Source organism: Phaethon aethereus (assembly GCF_964289735.1).
Source record: "Phaethon aethereus genome assembly, chromosome: 2".
Taxonomy (NCBI): Eukaryota; Metazoa; Chordata; class Aves; order Phaethontiformes; family Phaethontidae; genus Phaethon; species Phaethon aethereus.
In genome coordinates, this window is record NC_138582.1 from 44,531,778 (window position 1) to 44,554,754 (window position 22,977).

Here is a 22,977-nt window from a genome sequence, read left to right on the forward strand (position 1 = left end):
CTTACCCACAAATTATTACCGAAACAAAAATGTTTGAGTATGTTACTACATATGTCTACCATTATGAATATTCAGATCAAATCCACAGAGCCATGTTGCAGATTTAAATTTCTGTTTTCTATATCTCAGTCATGTAAAGTTTTTGAGCATCTTTAATTGGACTGGAATGCAGTGTTCACATTAGACATGTTTAATTTGCTGTGATGTTTTTAATGCATTGTTTTGACATTCCTTCATAGTAATTACAATACTTTCAGAATTATAAAATACAAGTAAATCAAATCAGCATGAATTTGGAGAAGAAACACACTCAGAAAGAATCAGAAGTCGAGCAGCTGTGGATAAAGTTGCACTATGGTGTGGCCATCACCCTCATCCTCAGCAAGCCACCTTAAGGAAAAAACATAACCTGTCAGAGATACAGCACATATAAAACTTAACAAACAGACAAATCGTGAGAGCCTGCTTCTGCACCTTTGTATTTCTAGGAGAGTTTTTACATTGGTTTATACAGAAGCAGTAACCAGCCTGAAGAAAATAGTGATTTTTTTTTTTGTATCCATATATTCGTAATTTAAAAGTATAATTACCTTTATATTTATGAAATATACTTTTTTTTAACTTGTTGGTCATACAGGTGACAAGTAGATTGTTTCATGGCGTGGCATAAAATCAGGGTAATTTAGAGTAAGGAAACCTGTTTTGTGATAGCAAGTTATTGTCCATGTATTCCACTCCAGGGACTGTTTATTTTTTGTATCTCCTTGTTGGCTCACAAAATACTGAGCTATATGGTGGGCCTGATCCCTTCTCCATAAAAGCCTATGGAGGTTTTGCTGTTGACTATATGGAAAATAGGCCTGAGTCCAAAGCTCAGGTAGATTAATGTCCAACTGGAACCATGGAGGCAATGACATTAACTTCCACAGAGAGTAAAAAAGCTTCTAAAACTTTTGCAAGGCTAATGACAGACTACCTGATGTGATGTCTACTAAGGAGCTAGTATGGGAGGGATTCCCAGATGGTCTAGCGTTAATGTAGCTCATATCTGAAGTTGCACCATTGAACAGCTGGGAGATATGGCTGAAGCTAAACAGTTCCAGGCTGAAACACAGCTAATCTTGGCAGATAAAATTGCTCATGAAAGTCCCAGAGCCAAGGAAAGGCTTGACGTGTAAGCTAGACAACAGCCACTTAAATTGGTTAGTAAAGGATGCCCACCTCCTTTCAGGCTTCTCAGTGATGAGTATCTTTCAGAGACAGCATTTGTATCAGAGGAGTCTTGTCTTTGTGAGAGAATGAACCCATTTCCCATTTATGCAGTAGGCTATGAGATGAGAAGCTACATGTCTGAGCTGGAACAGGGGCATGAACTTACAGTTTCCTGTATTAGGAGGTGTGGACCTCCTAATCTCTTCTACTGAAGTTCTATTTTGAGTAAGCAGGTGTACATTAAGGTAAGGACGTGACTCTAACCCACCAAGCTCCCAGTTAAATGTCCTAGTCAGCAATCTGTAGAATCAATCTGTGTCAGTCACTCCCCCACATCAATAACGTGATTCAAGTTCTTGCTCCAAATGGGTCTCTTACATACCTTTGTGTTTTTACCATAAGACTTTAAATAAAATTGCGAAGAAAAATCTCTAGAAAAAAATGTTTGTCACAAGCTATCTTTTTCAAGAATCTTCCTCTGACTGGTGTGGTCTGAGAAATCTTACAAGCAAAAAAGGTGGAGTGACCTCAGCTGAAAGTCCTATCATGGATTGTGTTGTGCCCTTGAGTGATATTATAGTCTATGGACTTTTGCTCATGCCCACGAACCTAAATTTAGTTATCTAGAAGATTAGATAGTACCTGAGCGTGTGTTTGGAAGGAATTTAATGAAGGGAAGTTTAATGTTGTTGGAAGAAGTTTAGTGTGGTTGAGTTTGGTAACAGCTACACATTCTCATGACTTAGACTGTAGCGTCCAATAGACTATCCAAGAACTAAAAAAATGTTCTTCTGGGTTCAGGATTGGGATTTGGTTTCCATGAATTGTCAAATTTACAGAAACATTTAAAGGAAGGATAAAATTAAGTATTCTTGGCTACCATTGCTGTTTTCAAACCAGCAGGCAACATCACTCTTTCTAGGTATAGGGAACTTGTAAGTTTTCACACTTGTCTGTTCTCCAGATGCATTAAAAACCTATTTTACACTTAGAAAGACATGAATGCATTTGCTTCTGTTGTTTACTCTGAAATGCTTTAAGCTGTAAACTTTATACTGTAGTGAACAGTCACTCCAAATATGCCTTTCAATTTAATTTCCAACTTCTGAAGGTGTATTGCTTCAGCTTGATGCAGACTGAAGTGAATCTTCTTTTTGTACATTCAAAGCCCTTTACCCCAGCACCTCTTTATCCAAATAAGCGTGTAAAATTAGATCATTATCCTCTTACATTACATTGAAAAAAGATTTCTTTTATCTTTACCCCATTTGCTGAATGTATCTTAGATCCATACTAAGCAGACGTTGAAACAGAAGGATTTTAATGTTGCTTTTGCACAACAAAATAAAAAACCACTACTTTTACTCCAGACTTGTATCTATACTGCTGTATCCTACATCCTCCCACCATCCCATATTTCTGATTCCCTCACATGCCTGTTTGCATGTCTGTGATATGCTTGTCAGAGCTACATATGCACTAAAACTTGTGTAATGGCTCACCAGACAGCTTCTACCTTTTGAAAATGGCATACTAGTATCTTCTCTTGGCAAAGGCACTAAACTGTCTCTCCCTCCTACAGTCATCCAGTTTTAATAAGTTGGAAAAATATAATGTCTTCCTCTAAATATTCTTCTGACAAATTAGTTTGAAATTGGCCAAAGGGCTCAAAAATTACTGGGGATGGACTGATAGGAACACAGCATGGTTAAAAATTTCTTACTGTTTTAAGAAACCAGAAGAGAAACTGAGGGACTAATGCTTGTTAAAAAGAAAATAGGACCTACAGAGTGATGATGAACTCCTCTACTGACCTCTTACAGTTGAAGCAATACACTGAATTCCTAGATGCCTCTGTGATTTCTACTTTTTCCAAAAACCAGCCACTTGCTGCAGAAGGAAAAAAAGAGCAAATTTAATATAAACAAAACCCAAATAAAGTATAAGAAAGGTTTCTGATTTCATTTCCAAACCCCATGTGGATCAGTACTTCCAAATGTATTCAATATCAATAATAAAACTGAAATGTAGATAATTCAAATTACTACCAACTTCTCTCAATTTTGCAGAGAAGGTCTTTGATGTTTTTGACAGAAAATATAAAGGAAGATTTTTATTACAACTTGACTCATTTTTCCACATTGAACGGAACAGGCAGTAAGACAAATGAAGCAGAGTGCATGGTAATATTGAATACATTCTTGAAATCCCATTTTGCTCTTTTTGGTACTCTGAAGTACACTGGTCAGCTTTGATTTTCAATGTCCATCAAACAATAAAAACTTTATCAATAGACTTTATGATAGACTTTATCAATACATGTAATTTCTTTAATGATAGCCCAAGCCCTTAAATAATAGGAAACCAGAAATTCTATTACCTCTAATTAATATATTTATATAAAGCAAGGGGTGAATGTGAATGCTGCTCATATCCATATTTCTTCAGCAGTAGTAATTCAGAATAGCATTTGCATTTAGGCCAACACTCATATCTGTTTTAGCTTTAAGAATGTATTTAATAGCTGCTATAATCTCCTGTTTTGCTGTGTGAAAAATACCTTCACTATTGTGCTATAGTATTTTATTTCATAGAATATTAAAAGATGAAGATTTTAAAAACAAAACTTTGTTCTAGAAACGCAATGTTTGTGCTGGCATCTTTAGTCGTGCTTGCCAATGCAAATACTTAATGACAACATTTAAAAACTAATTAGGATCATACTGCTAGTAGCTGAAAACCCTTTGGTATTCTTTGCATGTCCTAGAGATGACATACTATAGTCTAACAAATTAGTTTGGTTTTCAAATATTTGGACAAAGTACTAAGTGGGCTAAAACCAATAAAAATGTTTGTAAGTAGGATAAAAATATAATATAAAATATTTGCAAATCGTAGCAATTTAGATAAAATGTAAAGGCATGGCGATGTTTCTCACTTTTCATGGACATTTTCAAACAATTAGCTAGTACGACTAAGCCATAAAGGTGTCTATATTTTTCATCTTCAATTTGCAAGAGTCATTTATTGATATTGTGAAGTACTTTTGGAACTCCTTTAATGAAATCTTGTGAATGGTTTAATATATCATAGACTCTACTTGGAATATATGACCTTTCATGAAATCTCTGTAATTCACAGTCAAGACTATCAGCAATAAGAATTTATAGTCTCTCAAATTTACACGGCACTTGACAAACGAATATAAAAGCATGTTTGCTCTCTTGAAAAGTTTAAAATCTAACGCTTTCTCCTTTATTGCCAAAAGTCCAACTGCCCTCACTGAAATCTCCAGATATGGAGAAATCTAGAGGCACCTAGGAATGATTAGCAAAGAGATGAAAGATTCCAAAGAGGTGTTACATTTGAGGATGCTTGTGAGGATTACAGCTGATGTGACAAAAGACACTTGGAGATAATTTCAGAGAAAAATTTAAAGGAAGGTAGTCATGGATGTAAGACAAATCAACACGCACCAGATGTGCTAGGAAGGCAGTATTAACAACTATGTGATGGTGATCAGGACACAAAGAGGAAAGATAATCATGTTGTTGACAGTTTGGGACCCAGGAAATACAAGTTCAACCTGTATTTCCCCTGCAGACTTCTGCGCAGCACTTGGAGGGATACAAGCCTGCTAATGTGGAGTTCCCTTCCCAGATCAGTTCTAAGTTGAATTGTGTACATCTACAGCTGCTAACACGAACGAGATGAAAGTCAGTAGGAGGATTTTATTATTATAGGTATTTCAATAGGTTTGGTGTTTTTTTCTTTTTGTGTTTTCAGTACCATCACAGGTACAGTATGACTGGGTAGTTAGAAAAAAGAATGTTCAACTTTTGCCCAAATAGGAACTGCTATTTGCAGAATTTTGCTGGGTTCATCCTAGATATGATGAAACCTTGCCACCTTATAATGGCTCATGCACTTAGATAAATCAGATTTTATTAAACCTAAACCTACTTCTTTCAGATAGGTTAAGCAAAATTCACCTGACTAGAATATCTCAACACAATCAGACCTTTTTGACTCAAGCTGTACATTGCCTGCAATTTCCGTTTATATATTTGTATATCTCTAGGGGTTTTTAGCACCGCTAAAGGTAGACTCAAAATATTATATGCCCTAGTCTCCCATCTTTTTTTTTTTTTTTTAATTCAGGCTTTAGAGATTATGTGTAATGCACGGTACATAGAAACAGTTTCCATTGTCATGTGTGGGTGTGTACTGTAGCCACATCCTAACTTAACGTCAGGGCAAGACCTGGTACACACTAGTGTTCTCCTTATAATTTAGCTTTCACAAGAAGAAAAGCTGTATGTGTGTCAGAGGGAGCTACAGCATGCTTGGACCAGAGTCCCAAACTTGCCCAAACATTTCTAGATAACATTCAAAGCATGGAAAGTTTAGCCTGCTGTTTGAACGTGCAATCCTATGTTATTTAAGACATCTAATAGGAGTTTTGGCTGAGCCATATTTGAAGGATAAAATCATCTGAGGTTTATGCTAACTAGATCTCTTCTCTGTTAGTGAAAAAATCAAGGTAACGTCAAGTGAAATGTGATAGAGACAGAAGGGATGTAAGCAAGAGCAGTCAGACTGACCTCATTTGTATACAGATTTGTATGAGGTAGCTGTAAGAGTAGCATGACTTCAAAAATCTTTCCAAATGTCAGGTAGATCTTTAAGCAGAAGATTTTTACAAGGCTATTGAACACATCCACTATACTCACCAAATCCTTTCCCGTCATGACCAATTTCAATTGAATGTAAGCTTCCTAATTTTTTTGTCTTAATCTTGAATGTATCAACCTTTAATAGTAAAATACAGTTATTAAAAATAATATATCAATGTCTGGAAACTTATACATTTGTTTAGGTCAGTTCTGAGACTAATTCAGATGTAATAATACCAAGTCAAAATAGGTGGCTGATACCTGATGTGGTTTATTTTCCTTACTGAAGGTCTGTGGTATAGATTCTCTCCTAAATCTCAGTTTAAACATGAAAGATTCACTTTTCCATTTATAGTAGGAGAATCCTTACCTCTTTCCTGACTTTCATATACCAGAGAAATATTTTTTCTCTCTTATGAATTCTCAACTCATACAGACTTCTAAAATGTTTTCAGTATATAATACATAAATATACGTTCAAGAACATAAAAGATAAAGGCTTTTACTACAGGTACCGTTATGTCTCAAATATTATATATTTTAATTTAAAAGTGCATTATCTTGTTTCGTATTACAGATTTTTAAAAATTCTTTTTTCATCAGACATTTGACATCATGGGCTACCCACTGACTTGGCTGGATTGCCAACAGGATTTCTACGTATCTACTCTTCTTTTTCAAAGAGCAATGGCACCTCCTGTGTAGTACTAGGCAAAAGGAAGTACTATTCAAGACACTTTCTTAGTTGCTCCTCCTGCCTATAAGTAACTACATTTATTAACTTCCTCAGTATGGAAGATGATACATTGGTAAAGATCTTTTAGAATATATTCACAGACATTCTGGTTGAAGAAACATGGATCAACTGCAAGTAAAATGAAGTTTAGTACTGCTGGAGAGAATGAGGTAGATCTCATAAGGAATATATTTTAACTGGAGTTTTAATTATTCAGTCATTATCTTTCAAGAAATTCACAGGAGAAAGATATGGAAAATATATTTATTTCTTACTACATAAGGGTAACGATCATTATACTCCATTGCACAGGTGTTGAGCAAATGGAGCAATTCCTTTGCCAGAGTAATATGTTTATTAAAATAAGAGAACATTCTGCTAAGGTACTAGGGCGTCATGCAGAGAATCAGCATTCTTATGCAAATATCTGTATCTGAACTAGGGGTCTCTGAATAGCCTAAAGCATGATGGATATCAGAATCAGGTTAATGTGCATGGTTCCATTTTATCTGGTTATAGGCTTATACACTCAGTGAGGCTCACAGAATCAGTTTCCATGGCAAAGTAAAATGATGGGATGTAAGAGACTGATGTATTCTCAAGTACAATATTCGAAGGTTGTGCAACAGCAAGGGATATTGCATGTATATGCACATACACAGGCTATGCATGCTGTGCATTTCAGGTCAAGGAAATGCATAACTGGGCAGATGGGTGGATGCAGTATGGTGCTGTGTTTGGGACCAAGAGACAGAAGAGCAACAGAGTCAGCTAGATATGATAGAATTAAAATGTTCCTTGATTACTCTGGTGAAAAGGTGAAACACAGAGATACCTGAGACTATATCTCATCTAGTGATGTGGAAAACAGGATAAATGCCTTAAGTTCCATAAAGATCTTGCATAAAGTTTGCTTTCCCAGTCGAGAAATGGACACATCCTATAAAATCTGTTTACTCACCTTTCCTCTTTCAAAGGGGTCTTGACGCTCCAGTGACTGAGAGAGTTGAAATACCTCAGATTTGTCCTCCTTCCCAAATAAAATTATACGCACATTGGCATCAGTCCCTGCTCCCCTTTTGTCACCTGTGTATACTTTAATAGTATACTCTGTTAGATTTCTTGCTTGACTTCCTTCTTTATGTAAGTTGTTATCTATGTCATTCTTTTGGTTTTCTCCTCTAATAACAAAAGATACTGGGATTTCTCTCTGTATTTCTGGCTTATTTGCACCCACAGAAAATGCTCTGAAAAAAAAAGAAACACATATGTTTTTGTGGTATAGATGAATTTATGCGGTACAGTTAAAGATGGACTTATTTTAAAAATATCCATTGAATGAACCACTCTGTGACAGTCATTTTAATAAAATGCCCACTCAGTGTTTTCAACTATTATACTATAAAATGATTAAAAAATTACTAGCTTTACATAATATACTTACTCATTCACTTCAAATACATAGATAGGATGCTCCTTTACAGCTTCTTTCACGTGAAATTTTTTAATGTCCAGTTTGCAGTCTACAAAGAAGGACATAAAGTATAGTGAAAATGCTGTACTGCACGTCAAGGAATTAGGTAGAGTCTGTTGTTGATACAATGGTGTCATTCCTACCATATTAAAACATCATTTATTAATTCACTTAAAAATCCTGGAATTATCATAACATTTCTTATTTTGTTCTTATTTGAAACCTCAACTTATAAATTTAGGAGTAAGCATTTCCTTTGTCTTAGTGAAGGAAAGGAGTGTTGTCTTCACCATCCTTGGACAGGCACGCGGAAAAGATTCAGCATGATTCAGGCAGGCACATTTGAGGAGGAAGAGCAGAAATATGTATCTGGTGCTTCCTTCTCAGTGACTGGCTGACAAGAGGGCTGGAGCTCCATTCCACATGTGGCGCAAAGAGGATCTCATGAAATGGCAGGCATGAAGGAGGTTCAGTAACTTACTGTGTACCTCTGCTGTTTGGGTAAGATTGCTCTCTGACTTACACTTCCTTTTGAGTGTTCTGCTGGGGCTTCAGCAACATGCCGTCTATAGCACTGGCCTGAATCTCTTGCCACTAGTCAATCATGAAGACTATTCATTTACCCTTCTTTTCATTCATTTGTCCCTTCATCCCTGTTCAGCAAACTGCATCCCAATGTCTTCTACTACTGTCCAAGTCCCTTTAATTATACCAATAGGAGTCTAAGTTAATAGGCTCAGGCTCCTGAGGAGGAATCCAGGATATTGTGTTGCACTCATGACCTGCCCAGACAGTGAATGGAGAGAGTCAGAAGCTTCAGGAAGGGATTTCGAACCACCTGATCTTAAGAACACACTCAGATACTGGAAGAAGCATAAATGCATTAGAGCAACACTCTGCCTGGGCTGACCAGTCCTGCAGGGTACATACACTAAAGAGCTTTTGTGTTTGGAGATTTTTGGTTCAAAGTCTTGGTCCAAACTATTCTCAGTCCAAACAAGTCTAGATACAATATGGATACCCTTACTCATCTAAAGTGCTATATCATCTGAGAACTCCTTTGGAAGAAACAAATTATACACAATTCATAACACACACAGAGCCAATGAGCCCCAGAGTTCTTCCTTTGTGAATCGTGTTTTCAAAACCTGACTGGAAAAATCCTGCCTGCCATGCCCTCTGTGGTGCCCTCTGCAACATACAATTTCCATATTCAATGACTGTCAGTCAGACAGATGGCCGTAGTTAACTTCCACAACTGAAGCTGTGGGAAACAAAAGCAGTGAGCTATAAGCCTTGCTCCCCAACAGCAGCACGGCGGGGCTGTCCCTCTCCGTCCTCTCCCCTGTACAGGAACTGCAGCTCCACACCGTGCCCTCTCTGAAGCCCCCATCAGCCGAGGCAGACCATGCTGTGGTGCAGGATGTGTTGACCAGCCAACCATTATGTACACGCTTATTGCCCAAATGTCTTTGACATCTACACACATTTTACAGATTTGGTTGAAACTGGGTGGTGAGTCTAAAAGGTTATTACAAGGAGCCAACAGATGGGCAAACAAAAAGGATAAAGTGCAAACACAGAACCCTTGTTCTAGAAAACTGTCTGAAAATGGTCAACTGTAACACATAGTAACAATTTGCAATTATATAGGAAATTTCATTAAAGGACTTCAAAAAAATTTACAATTAATTCTCTGAATATTCCTTAGTAGTATGATAGCCATCCTACAGATGACACAAAGACATGTTAAATTTATGATTTTAATGAAATTCGGTGACAAAACTGCAGATTGCCTCATCAGCAAATGATGTGGGAAAATCATTTAATAAAATCCCCCACCAAATGTCACGGGGAGAAAGCAGAAGAGGTGGGGAAAACAGTGAAAATAACTGAATCACAGAAGGACAATTAAACAATACCGGTTTCTTACATGAGTTATCATTATTCTCCTAGATCACGTATTAATTGCAGAATATAATTATTCATCTTAGTTTTCTGGTTTTCTTTCTTGTATGGAAAGGAATAGTTTACTCGATGTGATAATGATATAGCCTTTAGATCTAAGAATTTTAATGTGTCAAAATGTAAGATTTTGCTTTATAAAGTATTATATTTTAGCAAAAATAGCCAAAAAAATAATCAGGTTTTCACTCTGGCAGTGATTTCATGGCTTTTAACAGGAGGCTAGCTGTGTGATTCACATCACTGACTTTAGAGAGCAGCAAAAGTACTTTACCTGTTTTACTGCTGATCAAAAGAACAACTTTGTCCAGTTCTCCCAATTCAACAGCATCCACGATAACAAGAAATGACTAAAATAAAATTATTCAGTGTTATAATCTTAAAATATATTACTTAATTATATAGGAAGATTTGAAAATAAGATATAAAACATACAAGAATAGATAAAGGATAAATGTTAAAGTACTTTAAGACAGAGTACCTCGTTGTTCTCTCCCTGCTGGACATTCTGCAACGACCAGAGAAGGGATCTGTCCCCTGTGTCACCATGAGTACCACATATACACGCAGTCATATGCACTAAATTTCTCTCACTCAGAATATTTCTAGAAAATACTGTTAGATGATATGTAACCACTGCAATATCAAGCAGAAAGAGATCTTGTTAAGACTGTGCCACAACCTTGCAAAACTACATTGACAACATAGTGATGTTCAGTCAGATGTAATTAAACATTCAAACACTTGAAAATGATAGTAAAATTCAAATTTTTTCAATTTCCCCTTAATTTTGTCCTGTAACTATAAACACTGGTGATGCTGACAACTTTACATTAAATTAGAGAAAAGCATACTTGCGCTTTATGCTGTTTGTTAACAGTAGCACATTATGGAAAAATGACTGCAGTCAGTTGCCTTTTTCTTTTTAATGGCAAATGCCTAATAGATAAAATCCTAATAAGTCTCAGACTCATCAATCATTTTTGGGACGTTTACAAAGACTAACTTTAGCTAGAGAGACAAGTCCTTCAGCCTTCCTCACCTAAGAGGTGGAGAGAGAAGCTCCTCGTGTGTGATTCAGAGCACACTTCAAAGCCGCTGCTTTGAACTTCAGTATGATGGAGCACATCCACTGACTACAGAGGGAGCTCAGGAAGACAAGTCTGTCTCAGCTGAAGCTGTCACCCATGAATTTGTACTGCTTGTGATTTATGCAATGGTTATGGTTATTTAATTGAAGACAAGATGACAACACCTGAACACCTTTAAAAGTAAATGCGTACACAGAGCATCTGTTTATATTCATTTACATTTTACTCATAGAACCAAATGATGTGACAGTTCTGAGTATTTACTGAATCTTTTAATCATCTACCTATCATTTCCTTTTTATTCCTGTAGACACTCTAATAGAAGGGGATGAATCCTGACCTTGCAGAAGACTTTATAGAATGTGGCTCAGAGCTTAGATCAGTCAGACCCTTATCCCATACAGGACTGTGTGTATAAATAGATTACCTGCATCACTTGGAAGTCAAGAAGACAAAGTCAGGTAAAGCGGATAACAAGCTGTTATTATCAACTTTCAGATCTAATGATCATCTAAAAAACTGAGCTCAGTATAAGAACCAGTTCTGTTCTATGGTCCTTGCCTGTTTCCCCAGCATCAGCAACAGGAGAGTCAGAACAGATGCTTGTTGCCTACCTGCTGCAGTTGAGCACGTGCATGGAAAGAAATCCGTAGTGCCAAAAAGGTATTTAGCTTTACTTGTAAATGTAAAACTTAGTAAAAGCCTAAGTGGTGGACGATACAGCTAAGTATAAAATGGAAATGAAAATTTGATGCTGCCTAAGGAACAAATCATGGCATGATAAGATATAAGAGAAAATATTAAATATGAGGACTGTATGGAATATGGTGGCTGGTGTTACTACCAAGATGAAGAATCAAGAGAGGAGGAAACAATATATTTGGCCAGGGATGCAATTCAGTGAGTGGGTCACTACACAGAACAAAGAAACCTGTGCAGTTGTGGTTTTGGCTATATCTCTGATTTTCTTCGTGTTGTCTTTTTATTTTACTTGACCTCTTTTTTTGCCACAGTCTCCCAGGTCTGAAACTTGAGAAGTAAGGCTGGAGCAGCCCAAGACAAGGGTGAAAGGTTGCATTTGGAAGGCTTGTTTCTTGGATCACTGTGTCAGAGAGCAACAAGAGTGGGCCTGCCCCACGAAGGTGGACAAGACAGGAGCTACGCACAATCCCAGTACATGCAGTGCCCTCACTGACCAAGTGACAGTCCTGCAGCATCTGCATGTGGCAGACAGAGCTGTCAACAGTCCCAGATGCCGCAAATAATGAAAAAGATCCAGCCTGGTGGTCTAGACAAGAACAGCAGAAGAAAGGGCCAGATAGGACTGAAAATAAGGCTACAACATAGGTCCAAGGTCCATCCAGAAGACAGGGTCAGAGAGAAGACGAGAGGCAGGCACACATCTGATGTAGCTCAGGCATGATCTTAAATGGACATCCTATGCCCATCATGGCTGGAGGTTCCGAATGAATCTGGCCAAGGCAAGTAAGATCTATTGTGTTATCATGGCCCTGACACACTGTAGAGATTGTTGTTGAATGAACTTTGGATCAGATTATACAGTGGATAGAACTGGCAGAGTACATTGTACAAAGAAGGGCAATTGAAGGAAATTAATATAGGAAAGGGAAGAGGGCTAAAATGCTTAAATGGTGGTCTTTGTTCAGGTGGTGAGATCAGGCCATCATAGGGCAAATGTGGGCAAGTAAGTTTTTATCTCTGTAGCGTACTGAATAGATTGGAGAGAGGACAGATGAAAGAAATCTTTGAAAAGAAGTTACGTAAAGTAAGGATGACACTTATGAATGTCACAACTCCATTAATGTTATACAATTCTAATAATTTCATAATCTCAGTGTGAATTGTGGCTGTGTGTTAACTTTGTGGAAATAATCCACTATTTGAAAGTAGCATAATACATTTTTATTTCCCCTTTTCACTATTTAACTGTTTTGCCTTAAAAGCTCCAGTAGTGCAAAAAATTGACCTTCTGTACAGCCCTGTATGTGTGAGAGAAAGAGCGTGCACTGTTCATCCCCAGGGATTCCTGAGGTGTAAGCATCAAAAAGGAAGGTACAGCAAAGAGAAACTATTTATGTATATACTCAGCTGGAGGCCTCTCCCCATTATTACACCCAAAGGCACACGTGTGAACAGCCAGATCTCGAGGGTCTGCACTGTATTTTATCAACTGTGTTTTGATGGTTTCAGTTAGCCATTAGCATATGATTCATCACAATCCCAAGTACAAAATAAAGAAAGGAAAAGATAACAAAGAGATTAAATGCTAAGGCACTCTATGAACGACAGAGCTGTATCTGAAATTTAACAGCACACGGTTTCTGGTTAAGGTGATTATGATCAGCTGCTTTCCATTCCAATTAACACAATACTGCTTTTGCTTTTAGCTGAGAAAAAGAAATCCAAGGAGAAAATAAATTGGATTTAGAAAGTTGACAGAAATGCAGATCTCTTTTGCACAATAAGGTGCAAGTAAGTTTGTGTGTAAAGCATCACTTTGAACTCCATGTGTGCCAACTGCTGTGGAGCTGCTTAAAGCTCTCTTGGACATAAAATGGCAAAGATTTGGGGGAATATGTTGAAAAACTCTCCTAGTTTTTTTCTTCACTGTGGTTACAAATCCCGCCTTGAAGACTTCTAAAGCACATGTGGAAAGAAAGAAATGCAACAGAGAAGAGCTATTTTGTTTGTTCTTTTACCTAAACACAGGTGATATAATACCTATTCTTTTTTTGTGTGTGATTTTTTATCTCTTGACTCAAAGTATTTTACAGAGAAGGAAGTATTAAAAAAAAGGCAAAGAGTGGGGAAGTGATGTTTTCAACAAGAGGTCAATGACAGAGCCAGAGTCAGAACCAAGGTCACGAGGGTTCCAGTCTCACTGCCCATTTATCACAGAGGCTGCATCTTTCTCTCACCATTTCTGTGTGCTTCTACATGTACCCTAAATACTGCTGCATGTGACAGTGATCAGCCTTTTGCAAAGGGCACACTCATTTGCTTTATGTTAATCTGAAGGTCCTCTTTATTTCAATCTTATATATAGGAGATGAATGATATTGAGCCCTGTCCTGTACCCATACTGTGCAAGTCTTCAAGCAAAAATAACAGCTCTAAGCAATATAAAATCTAAAACCTAAATACAAAATTTAAATTTTCAGTTGCAGACAAAATATGCAAAAAAACCCCTCAACCCCTGTTAATTCTACTGAGATTACTTGCTTGCTTACATTGAGACACATGCAAACACCTCACTGAAACTGGGCCATAAATTCCAATCCAAAGTATATTGGGGTAGTTCATTTAACACCTGCTTCAGCTCACTTTGGATGAACTGACTTATTCTTTACCCAGGTTACTCATTCGTTTTCTGAGTAAAACTCAGGCACAAATGATTTGAATATTAAGTGTCGTTATTTGATCCATTTATTACATTGAGAATTGTTCTGTCATGTGGTGGCATTCAGTAAGCATTACATTATAAAAATATGGAAGATACGGTGGATTTTAAGTGAGTTTCTTCTATTTTGCTTAACAAAGGTGACATATGGAAGACAATTGTTGAGCTAATTTTAACAGGCATAAATATTTGGAGTGTATAAAGGTAATAAAGCTGATGCTTATATGTAGTTTTGAGCTTTATTTACCAAGAATCTTTGTTTGGAATGTGCATACAACAAAAAAATCGCCTAATAGTAAATGAGCTGTAAAAAATCATGTTGTTAATGTCAGTAATATGAGCAGCTGAGGACTAAACAAAGGAGAGTAGAAATATTACAATATTGAAGAAAGGGATATTTCTTATAAACTGTTCTTTGTAGCATATAATAATGGTCTGTGCAGTCAAATGAATATTGCATTTCCCAGTTTATGGCACAGAAATTAAGCTGAGTGGATAGTATTTTTCTTCATACATTTTAAATTATTCTCCAGACTTTATGAATCATTAAATAAAGACAATAAAACTTTCTGTTTTGATAAAGGTTTCAATTGTAATATTAGGACGTGTTAACCTCCTGGACCACTCTAATGCTTTAAAGTAGATTTATACCTACCAGAAAGTGCTTCTTTTAATGGCCACTCTACAGGGAATTCAATCCATCTATCTCCATTAAGAGAAAGAGGAAGTGTTTTATTTATGGTGAGACTAAAGGTATCCAGGGTTGATGTGTTCTGCATTTTAAAGTGACGAAGAGACAACTGGGATATGCTGTTTTCCAAACTCTGGAGACCAAGTCTTACTTTATAAAGCATTCCCAAATCAGATGGTAAATGTATCTAGGAAGGAACAAAACAAGTTAGCACCCAAACAGAGATATATAGGTATATGCGTAGCTAATTTACAGGAAGAGAGGAAATCTTCTCTAAAGGGACCAGTATGGACCTAGCATCATTTACAACAGTCTTGGTGCTAAAAGTCCCACTGAGTTCAAAGGCAGCAGGACCAGGTTGACTGTAAGCATTTACGGAAATATTATCTTTATACTCTAGGGGCATTCATTGTAATTATTCTATCAAATTCAAATTACATACTGCACTGATTTCTAAATGTGAATACTTAATGCCATTTAAATTGATATGCATTATTAACTAGGACTATTTGTTGACAAAAAAAAGGACTATTTGTTGATAAAAAAGAATACGCTCAATCATCATGAACTTGAGAAAGCCAAAAATGAGATCTGGTGAACTGAAAATTTCAGTTCTGGTTTTCTTGAATATTTAAACAATAATACCTGCAATATTTACAGCACTACATGAGTATTTCTCTTTAAAAGGAAGCTCAAGGAAAATTTAAATATAGACAAATCTATATATTATTTTACATCATATGTTGTTTGGTTCTTAGCCTGATGTTCCACTTTGTTTTCCATGGAAACCGGATTTGACTTGCCCTTGCTTCCATAAAAAACCATAACCAACTTGGATATATTTTCTGACAACTTTTCAAAGTCTGTTTTTGTTTCTTCTTGATGTTTTGTGAAATAAATCCTCCATCTGCCTTCTGTACAAATAAAATAAAGAAAATAAAAAGAAAAAAAAAAAGATTAAAGGTGTTTCTGTTTTCATATGTTAACCAAGGTACCTGAGATAAAATTCCTAAGACAAGTCTTAGTCTATATGTGGAACATTAATATATAAACACTTCAGCTGGGTACTGACCAGCTCCCTAAGTATGTTGCCATTTTTTACCATTACAAAGGGGAAAATATTGGCAGTACTTGTGATGAAAATATTTTCATATTATTATTTCAGAATTGATGAATAAAACAGTCAGTGTAATGGCAGAAGCTATACCTGAATTCATTTGCTCTTTTCCTAAAGGCCAGGCAGATGTGCTCCTCCTCTCCTGAATTTCTAATTAAAAAAGATTGAAGACCAAATTAATATTTTTGTAGAACAGTGTCTAAATGATAATAAATGCCTGTATTCATCTCTAGTGAGGCAATTGACTGAGTATTATATCATATAGATTAAACTAGGATGTGTACAATGTGATTTTCTACTTAAACATCATCTCCTACATATCATCCTATTTAAGGAACTGACTCTAGAGTTAGCTCTTTACTATGAAATGGTTGTAACATGAAGATTCAACTCTCTCTCCTTTCAAAGCATTTCTGTTTCATTTATACAATTTATGCTCTGGATGAATCAGAACTAGTTGGATGTTTTTAAGGCCCATTTTGGGGGCTGATGTTCCTCCAACTGATATCAGCTCCAGTTGATTTCAGTGGGATTTGATAATAGACCAAAACTACTTGTAAGCATTAGAGACTTGAACCAAAGATGGAAAGCCCTTGGAGATCACAACCAAGTTTGGATTTGCCAATTATTGTATAAAAAACTCATAGGAACACTTTCTCCTTCTACCAAATCAATGCATTCTAGTAGAAACAGAATGTTTGAGTTTTTTTTAAATTCAAATAAAACCATGTTGTATAACCTTAATTAAACTAAATATTCCTATATTTTATTCAGAAAAATCCCAACATCCCAATCTAAAGAAAAGCTGAAATTACTTGCTTTTGCACAATAACAGCTTCCTCCTTTTATTTCTGGGTTTCAAGTGATCAAAAGTTAGAGATGCTAAAGCAGAGGAAATAGACTGCACTGGAATTCTACTCAGTCTCAACAGGCTATTTATTGCTGGGCAAGCACCATCATGCCAGTGCCACTAAGGTGAGCTGAGATGCCGTAGGTGTTAGGATGAAAAGAACTAGAATATTTTCTGTAATCTAAGGACTCATCTATACCTTCTATTTACTTCTCCTGGAGGCAGGATCAGTAGAAATACATCAGACTTAAAGGTACGTACTGGGCTTTGGCTGCCTATTCATCTGGTTGGGGCGTGCTGTGGTTCCCTCCCAGCTTGCACACCAGATTGTGTTTGCATTCAAACCACGGCACAGGGAGGGAGAATGCGCATTCCCTTCTTGTCTTGTCAAAGACTGCAATCACAGGCAGTGGGGTCAAAACTGCTCCTCTGTGGACTAATTACCCACACAGTGTCAGCCAAAAGCACGTCCACTTTCTGGCAAAAGCTATCCAAAGACTGTGGCATAAATAATGTAAAACAGTCTTTTTGAATACAATGGAGCCATTTTCTCCACTGCTTAAATATAGTTTGCCCTACTATTTACCTCACTTTTACTATGCCTGGCAAGTAGCCGGCAGAAGTATTTGAAGCTTAAAAAATTGTTTGCAAATGGCAAAGTAGAAGTAAGACTTGGGGAGGCAGCAATTTGTAAAGATTTGTTGCCATTTATGCCACTGTAAATCTGGAGTAACAAAGCAGAAATTATCCTCTGGCAAACAGTGGTTATTAAATAGTACTATAAAACCCACAGCGTTCAGACACGCTAATTCCCTATGTAATGACAATGGTTTACTGGAATATTTTAAACCATAACTTGTTTACAGAAGCAAATCACATAGCTGCATTCTGCAGTTTGGAACTAATTTCTTATCAAATGATAGTTTGAAGACAATATTGACCTGTGGCATTCACAGTTACTGAGGCATGTCTTTTTCCATCGCGTCTGTCTTTTAGCCATGTTTGAGCCATAAACAATGTTTCCGTCCCTGCAGCTGCTGCCTCTTTCACAATAATCTTCTCCAGAAACCAGTCAGAGCCTTTCCCTTTTTCAACCACCATCTTTTGCAGAGTCCCAACATCTACTGCTTCCACTTGAAAAACATCCATCTGAAAAATTCAGAATCAAAAAAACATATGGAAACAGAACCATCAAACTAAATTAATAGTGTATTTTAAAATACGAAAGTGAGAAGAAAATCAAGATTTTTTTTTGCACCCATTCAATAAATATCAGCAGAACCAGAAATGACAAGTTTAAAGATGCTAAAGTCCTGCATCAAGCAGCATTCCCTTTGTGGTTCTGCAATTTACTGCTAAAACACCTCAGTTTCCCCACACAGATCAGTCAGTTGCTCATGCTAAACTTCCTGAGAAATTTTCTTTCCCAAATTTCACACTTAATGATTTACAGGGATACCATTTTACACATCTCTTACTCTCAACACAATAGACGCCCATGGCTCCCTCCTGAGGGATGAAACACAGGGAATGAGAAGGGCAGAAGTGAATATCGCAGAACGGTATTTTATTCTCTTAGGGAAGAATAATGAACTTGGTCCCAGATTTTAATTAATACTTTCAGGATTAGTTTTAATAAAATTAATTGATTCAAGGAAAAATATTAGATAAAGTTATAAATTTAAATTAGTTCAACTATTCTTTGTCAGTTTAAAAGTACATTTTCACAATATGTGATTTTGGCTTTTTGTGGGTCTTACACCTACTTCCTCAGCTGGAAAAGAGGGATTAATTTCTTGGCATAGAGCTCTTCCACCTGTTTTGCTCTATAGATTTATGAATTATCATCTTATTTCTATAAGGGTTGCTAACTGGTAAAATCTAATGTTATTTGTGATGGAATTTCCAGCATGATTTAGAGATATAAAGATGTTTTTGAGGGGACTGGACTGCAATAATGATCAAAAACACTTGAGTCCTGAGAAGTCTTACCAACCTAATCCATCCTGAAGTTGATTAGCCAGAGCAAGAGGGCAATAATCCTTATTCAAAGGATTATGAAGAGATGAACCAGAGAAAAGCAGTTCTCTTGCTCCATCAGCCACAGGTCTGTGTCATCCCTGGACAGGTTTTCCAGTGAAGAACTGATGAAGGATTTGTGTCACTAAGAAGACCAACCTGACCAGCTTGCAACTTAATGAGACCCACCATGAAATAAAATATCAAGCTTGAAATTGCAGATAATACTTGACTACCTATTTTTAAAAAAAGAATCTCCGGAAACAGAAAAATTTCAAACTTTTTTCTTCAGCTCTGGTCTTGGTGGGTTGCCTTTAACTCTTCTACTTTTTCATTAATATAAGTATATGAATGTCTGTGTTTGTGAACTACGCCTTTAACATTTTCCTAAAAATAATCACGAACCTGTCATTGAATTACGTGGCTTCTTCTACACTGAAAGGTAGTGTTATTCAAAAACTGCTATAGTGCATCATATAACCATCACATCTGTATTGTCACCCCTGTGTTATCGTGTGAAAGGGGAAGATGAGAACAGCAAGCCGACAATGATTTTAAGGAAAAAGTGTTAAAGAGGCACTTGAATAACTATACTTCCTTACAATTAGTCAAGGTTACCAGCTGCTTAGCGAATTTAGACTGGCAAAAGCATAAGATGGAAATGAAGGTTCTCAGGATAATTATGTCCTTCGGCAGCAGAGCAAATATATTGGAAGGGCTGAAATTGTAGATGGAGTGCAGGACTGCTGGGAAGGATGCTGTTCTTCACATTTTCCATAGTTAAGTCAAAAAAGTAATGTTTATTGTCAACACCACAATTATATTTTACTACCTATTGGACTAATTTGATGATTGAATACCATTAATCTGAACTCTTAATTTACTTTAATTGTGATACGAGTTTGATCACTGCTTTATTCCGTCTTTAATTGCATTGGTAAAATTATAGCATCATGCTTGAAAAAAATAGAATGGTCTGTTGCACTTATTAAATAAAATGTATTAAAAATACACAGGTCTAGAAGATGGGTGAAAAACAGATAAACTCAAGTAAGAAACATACAGACCGCTGTCCCTGTTAGTAAATAAATATTTTAAGATCCCAAAATGTGAAAAAATATCTTAAAAATTGCTGCTTGTCCTTGCAAATGGTTATGCTTATATTAATGCATGATTTTACTGGAAACATATCATAGAATCATAGAATGGTTTGGGTTGGAAGAGACCTTAAAGGTCACCTAGTTCCAACCCCCCGGCCATGGGTAGGGTCACCTTCCACTAGATCAGGTTGCTCAAAGTCCCATCCAACCTGGCCTTGAACACATCCAGTGACGGGGCATCCACAACATCTCTGGGCAACTTGTTCCAGTGGCTCATCACCCTCATTGTAAAAATTTTTTTCCTTATATCTAATCTAAATGTACCCTCTTTCAGTTTAAAAACATTACCTCTTGTCCTATCACTACATATCCTTGTAAAACGTTCCTCTACAGCTTTCTTGTAGGCCCCCTTCAGGTACTGGAAGGCTGCAATAAGATCTCTTTGGAGCCTTCTCCAGGATGAACAATGCCAACTCTCTCTGAACCTGTCCTCATAGGAGAGGTGTTCCATCCCTCTGGTCATCTCTGTGGCCCTCTTCTGGACCCACTCCATGTCTTTTCTGTGCTGGGGGCCCCAGAACTGGATGTAGTACTCCAGGTGAGGTCTCACCAGAGCAGAGCACAGGGTCAGAATCATCTCCCTCGACCTGCTGGCCAAACTTCTTTTGATGCAGCCCAGGATACAGTTGGCTTTCTGGGCTGCAAGTGCACATTGCTGGGTCATGCTGAGCTTCTCATCAACCAACACTCCCAAGTCCTTCTTGGCAGCACTGCTCTCAATCCATTCTCTGCCCAGCCTGTATTTTTGCTTGGGATTGCCCCGACCCAAGTGTAGGACCCTGCTCTTGGCCTTGTTGAACCTCATGAGGTTCACATGGGCCCATTCCTCAAGCTTGTCCAGGTCCCTCTGGAGAGCATCCTGTCCCTCAGGCATGTCAACTGCACCACTCAGCTTGGTGTCATCTGCCAACTTGCTGAGGGTACACTCAGTCCCATTGTGTATGTCATTGATGAAGATATTAAAGAGTACTGGTCCCAGTATGGACCCCTGAGGGACACCACTCATCACCAATCTCCACTTGGACATCAAGCTGTTGACTGCAACTCTTTGAGTGCAACCATCCAGCCAATTCCTTATCCACTGAGTGGTCCATCTGTCAAATCTATATCTCTCCAATTTAAAGACAAGGATGTCGTGTGGGACAGTGTTAAATGCTTTGCACAAGTCCAGGTAGATGAAGACAGTCGCTCTTCCCTTATCCACCAACGCTGTAACCCCATCATAGAAGGCCACCAAATCTGTCAGGCACAATTTGCCCTTAGTGAAGACATGTTGACTGTCACCAATCACCTCTTTACTTTCCATATGCCTTAGCATAGTTTCCAGGAGGATCTGTTCCATGATCTTGCTGGGAACAGAAGTGAGACAGACTGGTCTGTAGTTCCTCGGTCTTCCTTTTTTCCCTTTTTAAAAATGGGGTTATGTTTCCCCTTTTCCAGTCAATGTGAACTTCACTGGACTGCCACGACTTCTCAAATATGATGGATAGTGGCTTAGTGACTTCAAACGCCAGTTCCCTCAGGACCTGAAAATGCATCTCATCAGGTCCCATGGACTTGTGCACCTTCAGGTTCCTTAGATGGTCTTGAACCTGATCTTCTCCTGCAGTGGGTGGTTATTCATTCTCCCAGTCCCTGCCTTTGCCTTCTGTAACTTGGGCGATGTGGCTTGAGCACTTGCTGGTGAAGATTGAGGAAAAAAAGTTGTTGAAGACCTCAGCCTTCTCTGTATCCCAAGTAACCTTGTCTCCCATTTCCTTCCAGAGAGGGCCCACATTTTCCCTACCTAGTCTTCCTTTTATTACCAACGTACCTATAGAAGGTTTTCTTGTTGCCCTTGACGTCCCTGGCCAGATTTAGTTCTATCAGCTTTCCTAACCTGATCCCTGGCTGCTTGGACAATTTCTCCGTATTCCTCCCAGGCCATCTATCCTTGCTTCTACCCTCTGTAGGCTTCCTTTTTGTGTTTGAACTTGTCCAGGAGCTGCTTGTTCATCTATGCAGGCCTCTTGTTGTTTTTGCTTGACTTCCTCTTTGTTGGGATACATTACTCCTGAGCTTGGAGGAGGTGATCCTTGAATATTAATCAGCTTTCTTGGGGCCCTCTTCCCGGCAGGGCTTTATCCCATGGTACTCTACCAAGCAGATCCCTGAAGAGGCCAAAGTCTGCTCTCCTAAGAAGTCCTGGGTAGTGAGCTTGCTGTGCACCCTCCTCGCTGCCCTAAGGATCCTGAACTCTGTTTCCTGGTCACTGCAGCCAAGGGTGCCCTTGAGCTTCACATTGCCCACCAGCTCCTCCTTGTTGGTGAGAACAAGGTCCAGCATAGCACCTTTCCTCACTGTCTCCTCTGTCACTTGGAGAGGGAAGTTATCATCAATGCATTGCAGGAACCTCCTGGATTGCTTATGCCCTGCTGTGTTGTCCCTCCAACAGGTATCAGGGTGGTTGAAGTCTCCTGTGAGGACCAGGGCTTGTGGACATGAGGTTGCTACTATCTGTCTATAGAGGGCCTCATCTGCTCAGTGTTCCTGCTCAGGTGGCCTGAAGAAGACCATCACTATCAT

The 22,977-nt window shown here is 37.9% G+C and overlaps 1 protein-coding gene across 1 annotated transcript in view; it reads right to left on the reverse strand.

Moving 5' to 3' along the window:
- Positions 1–320: 320 nt before the first annotated feature.
- RP1 (RP1 axonemal microtubule associated) overlaps positions 321–22,977 on the reverse strand; it is a gene marked incomplete at its 3' end in the record, with an annotated part of 200,765 nt that continues 178,108 nt past the window's right edge. Inside the window, exons 47-57 of the mRNA XM_081996424.1 lie at positions 18,175–18,382; positions 16,474–16,533; positions 16,002–16,180; positions 15,231–15,453; positions 10,545–10,699; positions 10,338–10,413; positions 8,069–8,147; positions 7,586–7,871; positions 5,946–6,024; positions 3,027–3,102; positions 321–390 (exon numbers count right to left, since the gene is read on the reverse strand). Of these exons, the coding sequence (XP_081852550.1) occupies positions 321–390; positions 3,027–3,102; positions 5,946–6,024; positions 7,586–7,871; positions 8,069–8,147; positions 10,338–10,413; positions 10,545–10,699; positions 15,231–15,453; positions 16,002–16,180; positions 16,474–16,533; positions 18,175–18,382 (1,491 nt within the window). The remainder of the gene's footprint in view (positions 391–3,026; positions 3,103–5,945; positions 6,025–7,585; positions 7,872–8,068; positions 8,148–10,337; positions 10,414–10,544; positions 10,700–15,230; positions 15,454–16,001; positions 16,181–16,473; positions 16,534–18,174; positions 18,383–22,977) is intronic.